General features: G+C 60.5%; 6 protein-coding genes across 6 annotated transcripts; 4 read left to right on the top strand and 2 right to left on the bottom strand.

The window, feature by feature from the left end:
• Positions 1-18: 18 nt before the first annotated feature.
• On the top strand, positions 19-2,303 carry NOG2 (GTPase required for pre-60S ribosomal subunit nuclear export and maturation; the record flags this gene model as incomplete). The annotated part of the gene is made up of 2 exons (XM_060267162.1): positions 19-885; positions 1,188-2,303. 2 exons carry the CDS (start codon positions 19-21, stop codon positions 2,301-2,303), a joined length of 1,983 nt encoding a protein of 660 aa, XP_060123145.1.
• A 19-nt stretch (positions 2,304-2,322) lies between these two features.
• On the bottom strand, positions 2,323-4,212 carry SYR1 (arginine--tRNA ligase; the record flags this gene model as incomplete). The annotated part of the gene is made up of 1 exon (XM_060267161.1): positions 2,323-4,212. The coding sequence occupies one exon, from the start codon at positions 4,210-4,212 to the stop codon at positions 2,323-2,325; it is 1,890 nt and encodes a 629-aa protein (XP_060123144.1).
• A 136-nt stretch (positions 4,213-4,348) lies between these two features.
• Positions 4,349-6,790, top strand: MJAP1_003232 (uncharacterized protein; the record flags this gene model as incomplete). Its single annotated transcript, XM_060267160.1, has 1 exon — positions 4,349-6,790. The coding sequence occupies one exon, from the start codon at positions 4,349-4,351 to the stop codon at positions 6,788-6,790; it is 2,442 nt and encodes an 813-aa protein (XP_060123143.1).
• Positions 6,791-6,903: 113 nt separating this feature from the next.
• Positions 6,904-7,429, top strand: MJAP1_003231 (uncharacterized protein; the record flags this gene model as incomplete). Its single annotated transcript, XM_060267159.1, has 2 exons — positions 6,904-7,011; positions 7,034-7,429. The coding sequence occupies 2 exons, from the start codon at positions 6,904-6,906 to the stop codon at positions 7,427-7,429; spliced, it is 504 nt and encodes a 167-aa protein (XP_060123142.1).
• Positions 7,430-7,465: 36 nt separating this feature from the next.
• On the bottom strand, positions 7,466-9,892 carry MJAP1_003230 (uncharacterized protein; the record flags this gene model as incomplete). The annotated part of the gene is made up of 5 exons (XM_060267158.1): positions 7,466-7,722; positions 7,906-8,822; positions 8,845-9,080; positions 9,103-9,833; positions 9,856-9,892. 5 exons carry the CDS (start codon positions 9,890-9,892, stop codon positions 7,466-7,468), a joined length of 2,178 nt encoding a protein of 725 aa, XP_060123141.1.
• Positions 9,893-12,505: 2,613 nt separating this feature from the next.
• On the top strand, positions 12,506-13,969 carry GGA2 (ARF-binding protein; the record flags this gene model as incomplete). The annotated part of the gene is made up of 4 exons (XM_060267157.1): positions 12,506-12,638; positions 12,661-12,748; positions 12,771-12,846; positions 12,869-13,969. The coding sequence occupies 4 exons, from the start codon at positions 12,506-12,508 to the stop codon at positions 13,967-13,969; spliced, it is 1,398 nt and encodes a 465-aa protein (XP_060123140.1).
• Between the last annotated feature and the right edge of the window lies 1 nt (position 13,970).

The following is a 13,970-nucleotide window of genomic DNA, read 5'->3' as shown; positions in this document are numbered from 1 at the left end:
TTTTTTCTTTTCTCCTCGATGGCCGTGCAGAAGAAGTCGGGGCATACGCATACGCCGGGCATCAAGGCGGTGAAAGGTGAAAACTTTTACCGCGATGCCAAGGCGGCGAAGCGCGTCAAGCTTCTCACGAAGCATGGCGTGGCCACAAAGGCGAAGCGCGATCGCCAGGGCAATATCCTCGAGGCGGCCGAGTACCAGTCGTCCGAGGCGAAGCCGGGCCGCGTGCAGCCGGACCGCCGCTGGTTCGGGAATACGCGTGTGATTGCGCAGGACGCGCTGGACCACTTCCGGACGGCACTGGGCAACAAGGTGCACGATCCGTACTCGATGGTGATGCGCCGCAACAAGCTGCCCATGTCGCTCATCCAAGACCCCAAGAGTGGCAAAGGGCCTGCGCTCACCGACGTCGAGCCCTTCCAGCAGACGTTTGGGCCGGGCGCACAGCGCAAGCGCCCGCGCCTCGATATGGGCATGAGCTCGTTTGCAGACCTCGCCGAGACGTCGCGTGTCGTCGGCGAGAAGGAGGACGAGAAGCAGGCGGCCATCGCCGCCAAGGCCGCCGGCGAGGGGCTCGTGCCGGAAGACCGCGAGATCCCGCTGGGGTCGTCGGACGCCGACCACATCTCGCACCCCGACGAGCTGTACTCGATCCCGGTGCAGCGCGGCCGCTCCGAGCCGATCTACTCCAAGGGCCAGTCGCGCCGTATCTGGGGCGAGCTGTACAAGGTCATTGACAGTTCCGATGTCATTCTGCATGTGCTCGATGCGCGCGACCCGATGGGCACGCGCTGCCGCAACGTCGAGCGCCATATCCGTGAGGAAACGCCACACAAGCATCTCGTGTATATTTTGAACAAGGTCGATCTCGTGCCGACCTGGGTAACTGTAAGTACCAACCCCCCTTCCCCCCTGTCAGACCCACAATTCATGTCAAGTGGTGCTGCCGACACCCTCGTGTCCCGTGGTGCATACACTGTTACGAATGTGGAAGAGTAACGCATGCAGGACCCGGTCTCTTCGTGGCTTGCCACCCCTCCGTCATCCTCTCCCGCCATTGAGGACCGGAGTGGGGAGAACGACCTGTATGCGACGTCGTGGGCCGGCGCCGCGCGATTCTGCTTGCAGTGTTTGCGGGGCGTCGCTCGCTGGCGAACATCCCCTCTTGTGTGAACATACTAACACTCTAGGCACGCTGGATCAAGATCCTTTCGCGCGAGTTCCCGACGCTCGCTTTTCACGCGTCGATCAACCACAGCTTTGGCAAGGGCAGCCTGATCCAGCTCCTGCGCCAGTTTAGCATGCTGCACTCGGACAAGAAGCAGATCAGTATCGGGTTCGTGGGCTACCCCAACGTCGGCAAGAGCTCGATTATCAACACGCTCAAGAAGAAAAAGGTGTGCAACGTCGCGCCGATCCCGGGCGAGACCAAGGTGTGGCAGTACATCTCGCTGATGCGCCGCATCTACCTCATCGACTGCCCCGGCATTGTCCCGGTGAGCGCGCACGACTCCGAGACGGGTACGGTGCTCAAGGGTGTCGTGCGTGTCGAGAACCTCGAGACGCCGTCCGAGCACATTGCCGCGCTGCTGAGCCGCGTCAAGCCCGAGTATATCAAGCGCACCTACAACCTCGAGGCGTGGCGCGACGCGGAAGACTTCCTTACGCAGCTCTGCTCGCGTATGGGCAAGCTGCACCGCGGCGGCGAGCCGGACCTCGACACGGTCGCCAAGATGGTGCTGAACGACTGGATCCGCGGCAAGATTCCCTTCTTTGTCCCGCCGCCCCTGCCGCCGTCCAAGGCGAGCGACGTGGAGAAGCGCGTGCGTGGCGTTGACCAGCCGATCCAGCAGATCCCCGTCGCGACCAAGTTTACCGCCGAGGACCGCGACGGCGGCCGGCCGGAAGACTTTGCCAAGGACGAGGACGCGGAGCCCGAGGAGGAGGAAGTGCTCCAAGAGGAGGACGACAATGACGAGGAAGAGGACGACCAAGAGGACGAGAGCGACGACGACGAGTTCGAGAACCTGGCCTGGGAGGACGTCTTTAGCGGCGATAAGCAGGCCCCTCTGCCGGAGAGCGAGAGCGAGGAAGAGCGGCCGGCCAAGGAGAAGCGCATGACCACGTCCAAGCGCAAGGCGGAAAACTACTACACGCATGCCAATGTCAAGAACAAGAACCGCGGCAAGAAGGCGGCGCTGAGCGAGGTCGCGGCGTCCTCCCGCCAGCGCGAGCGCGGCAGCCGTGTCGGTGCGAACAAGAAGGCGAGCCGGACGTCGAATCCAAAGTTGTCGAAGCGCAAGTAGATGTACGATAGGAATGATGCTACATACGTTCGAGCGGCGTAATGGTCAGCAGACGCAGCGCGCTACCGAGCACGTCCTTGGCGCAGCGGTAGAGCCACAGGCGGACGAGCGCGTCGTCGCGCTCCTGGTTCTTTACCAGGAGCTTCTCCCAGGCGGAGGAGATGGCGTGCGTCAGCTTGAAGCAGAACGTAACGATCGTCGACGCCTGGTGGTCGCGGCTCACGGTCTTGACGACATCCGGCCAGGACGCAATGAGCCACACGAGCTCGAGCGCCTCTTTGCCCTGCAGGCGCTCGGTATGCATCGTCGACACGTCGAGGTCCTCCTTCGGGAGCACCAGGCCGTCTTCTGCGTTGGTGCGCTCCATCGAGCACAGACGCACGTGGTTGTACTGCAGGTACGGGCCGGTATCGCCCTCGAACGAAAACATGCGCTTCCAGTCAAACGCATAGTTGTTGATGCGCTTGCCCGACATGTCCTGGATCTTGACGGCGGTCATGCCGACAATGTCGGCGGTGTACTCGGGGTCCTCGAGCTGCGCGTACTTGGCCTCGTTCTTCTTCATGACCTCGTGCATGTGCTCCTTGGTCTCGTCCAGGATGTGGTCGAGGAAGACGGCGGTGCCTTTGCGCGTCGACATGCCTTGCACCATGCCAAAGTTGATGTGGAGGAGCTTCGAGTCGCCTTTGGTCGCAAACGGCGCGTCCATCAGCTCGAGGATCTTGAAAAACTGCGCCAGGTGCAGATCCTGCTGCGACGCCACGACGTAGATCATCTTGTCGAAGCCGTTGTAGTTCTCCCAGCGCTGCTGCGCCTCGACAATGTCGCGCGTGAGGTACAGCGGCGTGCCGTCCTTGCGCTCAATCACCGCCTTTTCCAGCTTGTACGGCGTGAGGTCGACGAGCAGCGCGCCGTTCTCTTCACGGGTGGTAAAGTCGGCCTGGCGCAGGATGCCCATGGTCTTTTCGAGACCTTCCTTGGACACCTTCGACTCGCCGGTGTAGTCGTCAAAGCGGACGTTCAGGCGGCTGTACGTCTTTTCGTACTGCTTGATCGAAATGTCGCGGAACTTTTCCCACTCGACGAGGTTTGCCTGCTCGCCGTCCTCCATGCCCTTGAAAAAGGCACGCGCCTCGTCGTGGATCTTTTCGCCCTCCTCGCTCTCTTCCGCGAGCTTGTTGATCTGGACATAGACATTGTACAGGTGCTGCACCGCGTCCTTCTCGAGCTCTTTTTCGTCACCAAAGCGGCGCCACCCAAGGGCCAGCAAACCAAACTGCTTGCCCCAGTCGCCGAGGTAGTTCAGGCGGTGGACCTCCCAGCCGTTGGCCTCGTACAGGTTCGAGAGAAAGGCGCCAATGATCGTGCTACGCAGGTGGCCGGCGTGGAAGGGCTTGGCAATGTTGGGCGACGAGAACTCGACAAGCACCTTTTTGCCGCGGCCCGACGTGTTCGAGCCGTACGACGGGCGCTTCTTGCCGTCGGCGTCGACAAACGCGCCGGCGCCGTACGTCATCGCGTGCACGGTCGCGAGCGTAAAGGCAATAAGCGTGTCGACCTTGACGTGGTACAGCAGCGCAGGGCCCTGCTTGGACACACGCTCCACGTACTCGTTCGGCTTGAATTCGCTCATCGCCTTCTCCTGCAGCTCGTCCACCTTGGTCGGCAGGCGGAAACGGGGCAGGACCACCTTGAAGTCAGAGTCCTTACCGCCGGGGGCGACGCCGAGGAACACGTCCTTCAGCGGCACATTCAGCGTCTTGGACAGCTGATCGGCGATCGCAAGACGGAACGCATCCTGGGGGGCCGAGGCGGGATCGGTGCCTTCCAGCTCCGGGAGCTTGGGCAGCTTGTGGAACAAATCCACACCTTGGAAAGCCTTCTGCGGCGGAATGGGGGGGTGGCTCATTCTGTGTGCAAAGCGTACGGAAACCTTCCAAGACGTCCGCACGAATCCAGCGAACCTGCGCACCGACACTGTGACTGGAGAAAAGGAGGAGGAAGCACGTGACTTCAACGCGCGACGCGCCTCAAACGCCGCCGCGATGCAACGCGAAGAGCCCCGCAAGATCGGGCGCCTGCCGGCGTTGGGGCAGCACCAGACACCGCAGCGGGCACGAGGAGGCACGTCGCGCGTGTCAGACGCATTCAACTTGTCGCTCGGCGAGTCGCCGCTCACCGGGGGGCTCACGGATATGCGGGTGCAGGACATGGAGCCGGCGCAGTGGAGCCGCCCGAAACGCAGGTCCAGCGTCCAGGCGCCGGTCGCGTATATTGACGAGGAGGACGAGGAAGAGGATGAAGAGGAGGATATCGACTTTGTGCCGGAGGAGAACAGCGACATGGACATGGAGGAGGTGTACGAGGAAGACGCCGAAGAGGGGTACGAGGCACAGGACGAGCCAGACGAGCCCGAGGAGCATGTACAGCCGCTCCCACGCGCGCCGCGCCCGGCACCGACTCCCGCGCGCCAGGCGCCGACGCCAAGCGGGCGCGCACAGCCGACGCCGGGGTACACACGACCACAGCCGACACCGCGCTCGCAGCCGGCCAGCGCGCGGCGGCCTGCACGCCCTGCGCCGCGGCCGATCCAGGCCGTGGGCATGCTCGACTATGATGCGATCGACTACGACAAGATCACGGACCCGTTCAAGGACGGCAAGCGCGATTACATGCGGGGGCGCGCTCCTCCGCCGCCTGCAGAGGAGGCACCAGTCGAGTCGACGCCGCGGAATCCTCGCGCACGCCCGAGCCTCTCTGCCGAGATTGATGTAGACGAGATCCCGCATGTGCCGTCGGCACCGACACCGGCGCGGGCTACGTCGCGGACGACGCCGCGGAAACCGACACTGCAAGAAACGCTGCCGCGCATGCCCACGCCAAAAGAGCCGACGCCGCGCAAGGCACTCGCAGCACACGCGTCGCCGCAGCCGGTCTCGACGACGCCGCGCACGCTGCCGCGCGCAAGTCTGGGGCAGCACGAGGCGCGCAGCTTGGCAAGGGAAGAAGGCACAGCAAGTACGACGCCACGGATCGCCCGCGAGGTCAAGGCGCGTGTATCAGACGTGCCCAGTCGCGCGCACGACGATGCAGAGGTGTCTAGTGAGGCAGAGGCGTATGCCGAGACGAGTCGGCATGGCGAAACAAGCGGGCAGGCCGAGACGAGCGCTCGGGCTGAATCGAGCGCACGGTCGCCTGTTGCGGCACGGACATCGGCCGCGACGCGTGCGCCTGCCCCGGCACGGACAGACACAGCTCGTGCGCCTGCTCCGGCACGGACAGAGATCCGTGCACATCCGCTTGCACCGGCCGATGCAAGCCCTGCTCGAGCCGAGCCGAGCTTGGCGCCTCGGGCCGCGTCGAGCTTGGCGCCTCGTGCCGAGCCGACGGCCGCACGCCCGAGCTCTGCCCTTGGATCGAGCGCACCGCGCCCACCTGCCCGCCCACGCCCGTCGGCGCCACGCCCGTCGGCCGCTCCTTTGGACGCTCCTGCCCCTCCTGCCCCTGCCCCTTCTACCGAGGCGCCTCCCGCCCGCCCCTCGGTCGCACCCCGTCCCTCGTTTGGCGTACGTACGCCTGCGAAACCCACGCGCTCGAACCGTGTCATTACCGAGCAGCTTCTACAATGGAAGGCACGCTACATTGAGCTCGAGGAAGAAAAGGCACTCCTCGAGCAGCGCCTTGCCAACGCGTCCGATATGGACGAGTCGATGGAGCGCGAGCTGGCCGAAGAGCTCGAGGCCGTGCGCCAGGGCCAGAAAGACGACCGCCGCAAGATGCGGCGTGTCGTGCGTGAGCTCGAGTCGCACATTGCCGACGTCAAGGTCAAGTACGACGAGCGGTACTGGGACCTGTTGACCAGCTCGCCGACGGGGTACGACTCGCCGCAGGTGCAGCTTGTCCTCCGCGACAATGAGATTACGCAGCTCAAAGGCGACGTTGCGCGCCTCGAGCGGCAGCTCGCGCTCGAGCGGCACCAGTCCATGTTCCTCGTCGGCCTGAACAAGTGGCGGGCGAAGCAGGCACGCACCACCGAGGCCGACGAGACTTACCACCTGCATGCGCGCATCGCGCAGCTGGAGCGCGAGCTCGACGCGGCGCACGCGCGGCCGGAGCGTATCGAGGCGCCGGCCAGCAGCACGCCCCCCCGCCCCTCTGCCGAGACACCCGACGCCTCGAGCTCGCCGCAGATGCAGCTCCAGGATATCGGCCTCGAGCCCGAGCCGGCGGCCGCGCCGAGTGCGACGCCTGTGCGCCCCCCGCTCAAGCCCGGCGTGACGCCGATGCAGCAGCGCGTCCAAGGCACGCAGTTTGCGCTCGATGTGGAGTCCACGCCGATGCTCGCGCGCACCGAGGAGCCGCAAGGCGGCAAGAAACGCAAGATCCTTTCTCAAAAGTCGAATCTGTTCAACATTGCCGAGGCCGCGTCGACCCCGCTGAATCCTGCGCTGCAGTTTGGCTTCCTCTCCCCAACCGACGACTCATAGTGCTTATCGGCTGACATATATCGGTAATCGGGCCTTGCGCCAAGTGATTGGCTCCACTTAGCGAGTCGGCTTATCACGCAAGTGGGGGAAATCGCACCTTGACTTGCCTTGCCATGCCTTTGTTTGATCTGGGACGCGGCAAGAAGTCCGATACGGATAGCGTACACTCGCAGGAGCGTGGCCGCCCGATGGTGGCTACAGGCCGCGGCGGCGCGGGCAACGTACGTCTCCGCACTCACCCAGATTCGCTCTGCGCAACAAGCTGCGCAGGAGGAGAACACGCCGCAGAACGCACCGCACATTATGCACGTCGGCCGCGGCGGTATGGGCAACGTGCGCTCGCCGTCGCGCGATCCGCTGGACCGCAAGCGCAAGGAGGAGGAAGAACAGCAGCTCGATCAGCTGCAGACCGCCGAGCTCAAGCAGGGCATGCACTCGACGGGCCGCGGCGGCCGCGGCAACATCCCGCTCGGAGAGCAGGAGGAGCGCGGACGCCGCCAATCGCCGGGCAACACACGCGTGGCAGGCGTGCTGCGCTCGCTCTCGCGCTCACGCTCGCGCGACCCGGGCGACTCGAGCCGCCGCGAAGCATCACGGACGCGTGGAACGCCCTTGAATCAGGTCATGGAGGACGAATAGACGACGTGGCTTTTGGTAGGGATACGGTATGACAGGCTAATCGGAAGCATTGCCAAGGAACAACGGGTCCTCGGCAGGCGTGCTGTGGGTATCGGGGGTGCCAGGCGCGATAAGTGCGACGCGACGCGGGGCGGAGCGGTCGCGCGTGCGAAACTTTTTGTAGTTCGGCGTAGAGTGCTGGGGTATGGGCGGAGAAGGCGCCGGGGCCTCGGCGGCGCGTTTTCGTACGAGTGGCGCAAAGCGCACTTGGACAAACGAGGGGCGCTGCAGGGACCACTCGGGCGAGGGGTCCACTGATAGCTCGGACTCGGTAGGCGCGATTAGGGTATCGCGGGGTGGATCACGAGCTGGTGCCGGGGACGGAGCTCGGGGAGCGGCTACGCGATGCGCGCTTGCCTCGGGGCGCTGGCGCGGCACAGAAGCACTGGCCAGAGGTCGAGAGGGCGCGGATGAAACCCCTTGCTCAGCATCTTGACCGCTTTGCACCGGCGTATGCGCCTCGCTCGTGCTTTGGCTCGCCTGCCGCTCTTCTTCCCACCGCCGGCGGTACTCGGCGCTGGAAGGGCGAGGCTCGGACGATACGCCGAGGAGCTCGTCCAGGAGCACCGAGCGCCGTGCCTGGCGCGTGCCTGCACGGCGCAGCAGCGGCTTGGAGGCAGGCGCACTGGCAGGCACATTGTCAGGGACAGGCGGAGTCGGCATGGACGGCGTCGGCATGGACTCGAGCGGCGCCTCGGAAGCAGAGCGCGTCGGCGTACCGTCCATACGCGACGAGCTGCTGCGCTCCTCTGCATGCCTAGGCACGATCTCGCTTGATACTCGTTCCACGCTCGAGTCGTCCGCACGCGAGGTCGGGTGGATCGAATGGTCCGTAGGATCTGTAATATCCTCGAGACTCGTTTGGTGCACATCCGACGTCGTCGTGCGATCCGTGATATCCTCGAGCCCGTCCGGACGGTCGGTGGTGTCGCCTGCGCGGAATTCTGTATTGGGTATTTCTTGCACGGACACGTCGGTCGGCGGATCAGGCGCCATACTCACTTCTGCCTCGGCCCGTTCGCAGTCCGAGTCATACGGCTCTTCCCAGCGTACTTGCGTATCGTCCGGCACATGCTCGGGCGAATGCAGCGAAATGTCGCCAGCGTACGCAGGCCCACTGGGCTGCGTCGGAGGCAGGACGTCGGGATCCGTATCGAGGATCGAGGCTGTAATCCTCTGTGTTCTGCGCAGCGGCTGCATCGCTCTGGGCTGTGTTGCAGAGACGAGCAGCGTCGCGTCGTCGTCACTGTCGTGCGCAGCATGGCTCATCGCATAGAGCTCAGCACACGTCCTGGACTCGAGGATGCATTCAGAGATCGCAGCAATGCCTTGAGATAGGAAACGGAGGCCCAGCCTGGGTTAGAAAAAAGACCTACCTCTGTGCGGACTCTTCCATTAAAGAAGGCCACGATGCGCCGGACGCGTCACCACAGAGGACAAACGCCTCTTGCACCGGCACAATCGCCGTGCTCTTGGCCCAATATGCCCGCGACGCTGCTTGTGCATCGCGAAGCATTCGCATGGCATCGTCGTGCGTACGCAGCGGGTGCGTGCTCATGTCGTGCGTACACACGTGCCCTTCGGCGGCCTCGGCTAGCTCTACCAGGTCGGACTGCGTCAGTACAACGACGTACATAGCGCCTTTCGTGCCCAGGCAGGACAATGACCAGCGTCGTGCCGCGAAATAGCGACGATCGCCGGGATGATGGCGCAAGCTGTGCGGCGGAAATATGCGCATCGGGGCCGAGGCGCATATCCAGTGGGGGGGTATACAGCCGGCTATCCGGCCACGCACTTTCCGAAGGACAGGCCAGCACCGCACTGACAAATGCGTCGGATACGACCAATAGTCCACGCACAAGTGCTAATAGCTGCGTCTTGTTTGGCCGCACGTTTGCGACACATAGGTGCGTACATCGCGCGTCGAGGCCGTGCTTGGCCGAGACGAGATGCACTCCGCACTGTGCGGCACGCTGCTGGACCTCGTCTGAATCCAGCGATGGGACGCGGAGAAAGCCAATCGTGCATGGAATCCACCGCACTTCGGCGTACACGTCGCCCACAAGTCGCACGCGCGCTCGGTCGACGAGGGGAACAGGCGAGTCGACGCGGATACGCTGCTCTGTACGATTCTTGCCGCGGTAACTCTCGACGACCGATCCCGACTTGCTCTTGTTGTGCATCGTCCATGTCACTTTGGGAATCATGTCTGCATTTGGCACGGCGTCGAGTGGCATGAGCGCGACGTAGAGTGTGCCGGCCAGACGACTAATGCGAAAGAGGGGCACACATAAATCGACCGCGCTTTCTTTACGTCCAAGGGTATATTCTCGCCCTGTATGTAGGACACGAGACGTGGGTGGCGCTGCATAAGTATGAAAACCTACCGTCCTCGCCATCGAACCACGAGTGCACGAACCACATGGTGGCCGTGGTGTTGCGAGGAAGTTTCGCTCCACAAGTGGAGGTCCGTGGGTCGAATGGGCTGATTGGCTCGCGAAATGAAACTTTGGCTTCCGGCCATGTACAACCATCAAACGAAGTTTGGCCTGCGTGGTAGTCTGTCCCTGGGCAGGTCTAATGAAGAGGTTATCCATGCATATATAAGTATGTCTTATCATGTATTCTTAACCAGACAACATCTGCGATCCTAGCTCAGAAACGTTGTACAAACCTCTTGTCAATGAGCTCGTTGCATATTTGAATGTGAAGCAAGGAAATACGTACGTTTCATCACTATAACAATCCAGGTCATACATTGCGGCTTCATATTTGAAGTATATTTTAGTGAGGCGCCCGTACGAAGAACCTGAGAAACACAAACGTGTTCTAGCAGCAGAGGTAAGTACATATCTGTATTAACCAAGCTCTTGGATGTGCTGGTGCAAGAATGTGGCTGTCCAATGCAAATGCAAGTCGCTTCAAATATGTTTATCATTGTCTTTACTGAATGCTCCTACTATATCTCTTCCAAAAGCTCGTTAAATCCGCTGTTGCTGAAATTACTTTCCTTATTAAACCTATGGGAACGCACCCTTGCTCAAAACAATCCATATAAAGATGACTTTCACAACATTCACAAGAGTCACTCAGCTATGGTTACTAATGGTGAGTAACGATCCTAACGATAGGATACAATTTTCCAGACCCTGATCCAGACGCAGTAGAAAAGCTCACACAAGCAGTAAGTATGCACAACTAACCAAGTACCATTTTGAGTCGCCTGAAAAAGCGACTGCATTTGCCCAGTACCGAAACCATGTGGTAGGTGCTTTGTATGCTTATCCAGTGGCTTCACGAGTATCTCCGACGTGGAACACCGCTAGACCTGAACAAGGCACAGGACTTGATCCAGGAGATGGCCAAAGACGATGTATGTCCGTCCACGTTGCTCACGCTAGAAATTAAAGAGGGAGAGTGCCTCCCGACCCAGCGGTTCCGTATCGAAAACCCCGGATTTATCGGAAAATGGCGAGATGAAGAGTCCACATGCAGAGCCTGCATCGGAGGCGCCCCCGCCCTATGTGCCGAGTGGGTCGACCGACCAAGCTAAAGCCGAGGCGGACTTGTTGTCCCTGACGGAATAAGGAGCTATCACGGATTTTAATAGCCACATCTGGTAAATCATCATGTAACAACTGAAACTGGGTATAGGTACCCATAACACTCCATGAATGTCGCTTGGTTCCGCTTCCGCATGGCCAACTGCGGCATGGCAATGCATAAGCTGCACATGCAGGTCGCGAAATTTCTCCACAAGTGGAGGTCCGTGGGTCAGATTCGTTAATTGGTTCGCGCAATGAAACGTTGGTTCCGCTCGCGAAATGAAACTTTTGACTTCCCGGCCATGTACAACCAAAAGACGAATTTTTCCTCGAGTGGTGATCCGAAATTATCAGACAAGTCCAACAAAGAGATAGTCCAAGACTGTATTCGTGAGTCTAACCAAGTATTCACCAGGCAATTGTTGTGACCCTAGCTCAGAAACGCTGTACCCCCCTTTCGTTGATGACCTGGTGTCGTTTCTGAACGAAAAGCAAGAGAACACGTAAGTGTCGAAGGAGCTAACGCATCAGTTCATATTATGCTGCGTCATACTTAAACAATATGATGTCTTCATTTTTTGGCGAAAAGAGTACACGGAGTGCAGAATTGGCTTCCGAGGTGGGTACTCTTCGGCTGACAAAGCTTTTGGATGTATTGGTACAGGAGTGTGGCTACCCAATGCATCTACAGGTTACATCAAATGAGTTTTTGAAAAGGTTTATTCCAACTCGCCCCGAGGGCACGGAAAAATACGACCGTGTCAGCGCGAAGAAATTGTATTTACTGAATTTGTGGGATCAAACGTTTGCCCAACACAGCAAATACAAAAATGATTTTACTAGTATTCGTAAACGATGTATGACCATGAAGCTCAACAGTGAGTACATCCTGCTGACATTAGAGTACGCATTCCCAGATCCCGATCCACAAGCAGTTGCAAAATTAAATGATGCAGTGCGTGGATGTAGCTCATTACAGTACAACTCGGATTCACCAGGAAGTACGGCAGCATTAGCTTCCCTCCGGAGACATGCGGTACGTCTCGTGTCATTCACAAAGCTGTTACAAGAACACGTTCGCCGTGGCACACCGATGGATCTTCGGAAAGCACAAGAGTTGATGGAGGAAATTATCAGAGCTGACGTATGTTTACTATTTTGCTTACGCTAGAATGAGAGCCCTATCGAGGATGACGACAAGGGATCCGTACAGGCCATGACTCCTTCCAGTGGACCGAGCGGATCGAATAATCGGACGAAGACAGATTTAGATTTGTTTTCGTTCTCAGAGGTTTGAGATGTCATTCTTCAATATCCTATTCTTCAGTCACATTCGCTAACTTTTCCTCCAAGTACTATCGCCATAGCATTGCATACGCGCTAATCCACAGCCTCCGCCTTCTGGGGCGTGCGGTGTGGAGGCATACCAGCCGGTTTTCCATGTGGAGCATAAACACGTGGCAATGCGCGCCGCGGCTTGGTGAGGACGGCAATGTACAACTACCGGCCGCGCGACGGCCCACCGCGGCCCTACATGGGCGGCCCTGGCGGCGCGCATGCGCCCGAGTGGGGCACGCGCAACCTTGATTTTGATGTGCGCCTGACGCCGGTCCAGACGTTTGTCGGTACGTACCCCATCTAACGCAGAACGTTGCTGTGATTCGAGTCTGGACCACCCCAACCTGTCGGTCGAGCTGGAGCTCGCCGACTATGTGAACACGAAGCGCGCAAATTCGTACGTATCTATGCTAATACAGTGCGCGCGAGGCCGTGTTCGAGGTCGTTGCCAAGATCAATTCGCGGCTGCCGCACGTCGGTCTGCTTGGCCTTCACGTACGTCGCTCTTCTAACGCAGCTCCTGGATATCCTCGTCAAAAATTGTGGATATCCCGTGCACCTCCAGCTCGGCACAAAAGAGTTTCTCAACGAGCTCGTGCGTCGGTTCCCCGAGCGTCCGCCGATGCACCCTAGCCCGGTGATGAGCAAGATCCTCGAGATGATCCACGAATGGCGCCAGACGCTGTGCGTCACGAGCAAGCACAAGGAGGACCTCGTACACATCCGCGACATGCATCGCCTTCTTATGTACAAAGGCTACCGCTTCCCAAAGGTCGATGCACGCAACGCCGCTGTCCTCAACACGGAGCACTCGCTGCAGTCCCCGGAAGAGCTCGAAGAAGAAAACCGCCTTGCGCAGGGCGCCAAGCTCCAGGAGCTCATCCGTCGCGGTACGCCGCGCGACCTGCAGCAGGCGCAAGAGCTGATGAAGGTCATGTCCGGCGCCGAGCCCGAGTCGAGCGTCCAGACCGCCCAGGTCGTCAAGGAGCTCGAAAAGGTCCAGGCACGCATCAAGCTCCTCAACGATATGCTCGACCAGGCAAAGCCTACGGAAAAGTTTGTTTCGGGTGATGCCTACGACCAGGTGGCCTCCAACCTGCGCAGCGTTCAGCCGCGCCTCCAAAAGTGGGTCGGCCAGGCAGAGGAGGAAGAGTCCGAGCAGCTCGCCAAGTTCCTCGAGGTAAACGACCTGATCAACCAAACCCTCGCGCGGTACGACGCCATGGTCCAGGGCGATACGGCCAAGGCCAATGCCAGCAAGGCCAAGGTCGACCTGATTTCCTTTGACGAGGAGGAAGAGGCCGCACCGGCGCAGCCCAAGTCGTCGGGCTTTGCGCTGGACGACCTCGCATCCCTGTCTATCGGCCCGTCGACGCCAGCGTCGGGGCAGTCGACACCGCAGCCGCCGTCGCAGCCGCCGGCCACGTCCAAGGCCGCCGGAAAGCAGACCGCTCTCGACCTCCTCGGCGACTGGGACGACACGCCTTCGCAGCCGATCTCGCTCGGCATGTCGTCCACCCCTGCGCCGTCCTCTAAGCCTGCCGCGCAGCCCACGCCCGCACAGCCCACGCCCCCCGCGTCCAACGATCCGTTTGCAGGACTCGACTTGCTCAAGTAGT

The sequence above is a fragment of the Malassezia japonica genome, chromosome 6 (genome assembly GCF_029542785.1).
Source record: "Malassezia japonica chromosome 6, complete sequence".
Taxonomy (NCBI): domain Eukaryota; kingdom Fungi; phylum Basidiomycota; class Malasseziomycetes; order Malasseziales; family Malasseziaceae; genus Malassezia; species Malassezia japonica.
The sequence above is the reverse complement of the archived record's forward strand: the minus strand, read 5'-3'. Positions and strand labels throughout refer to the sequence as shown.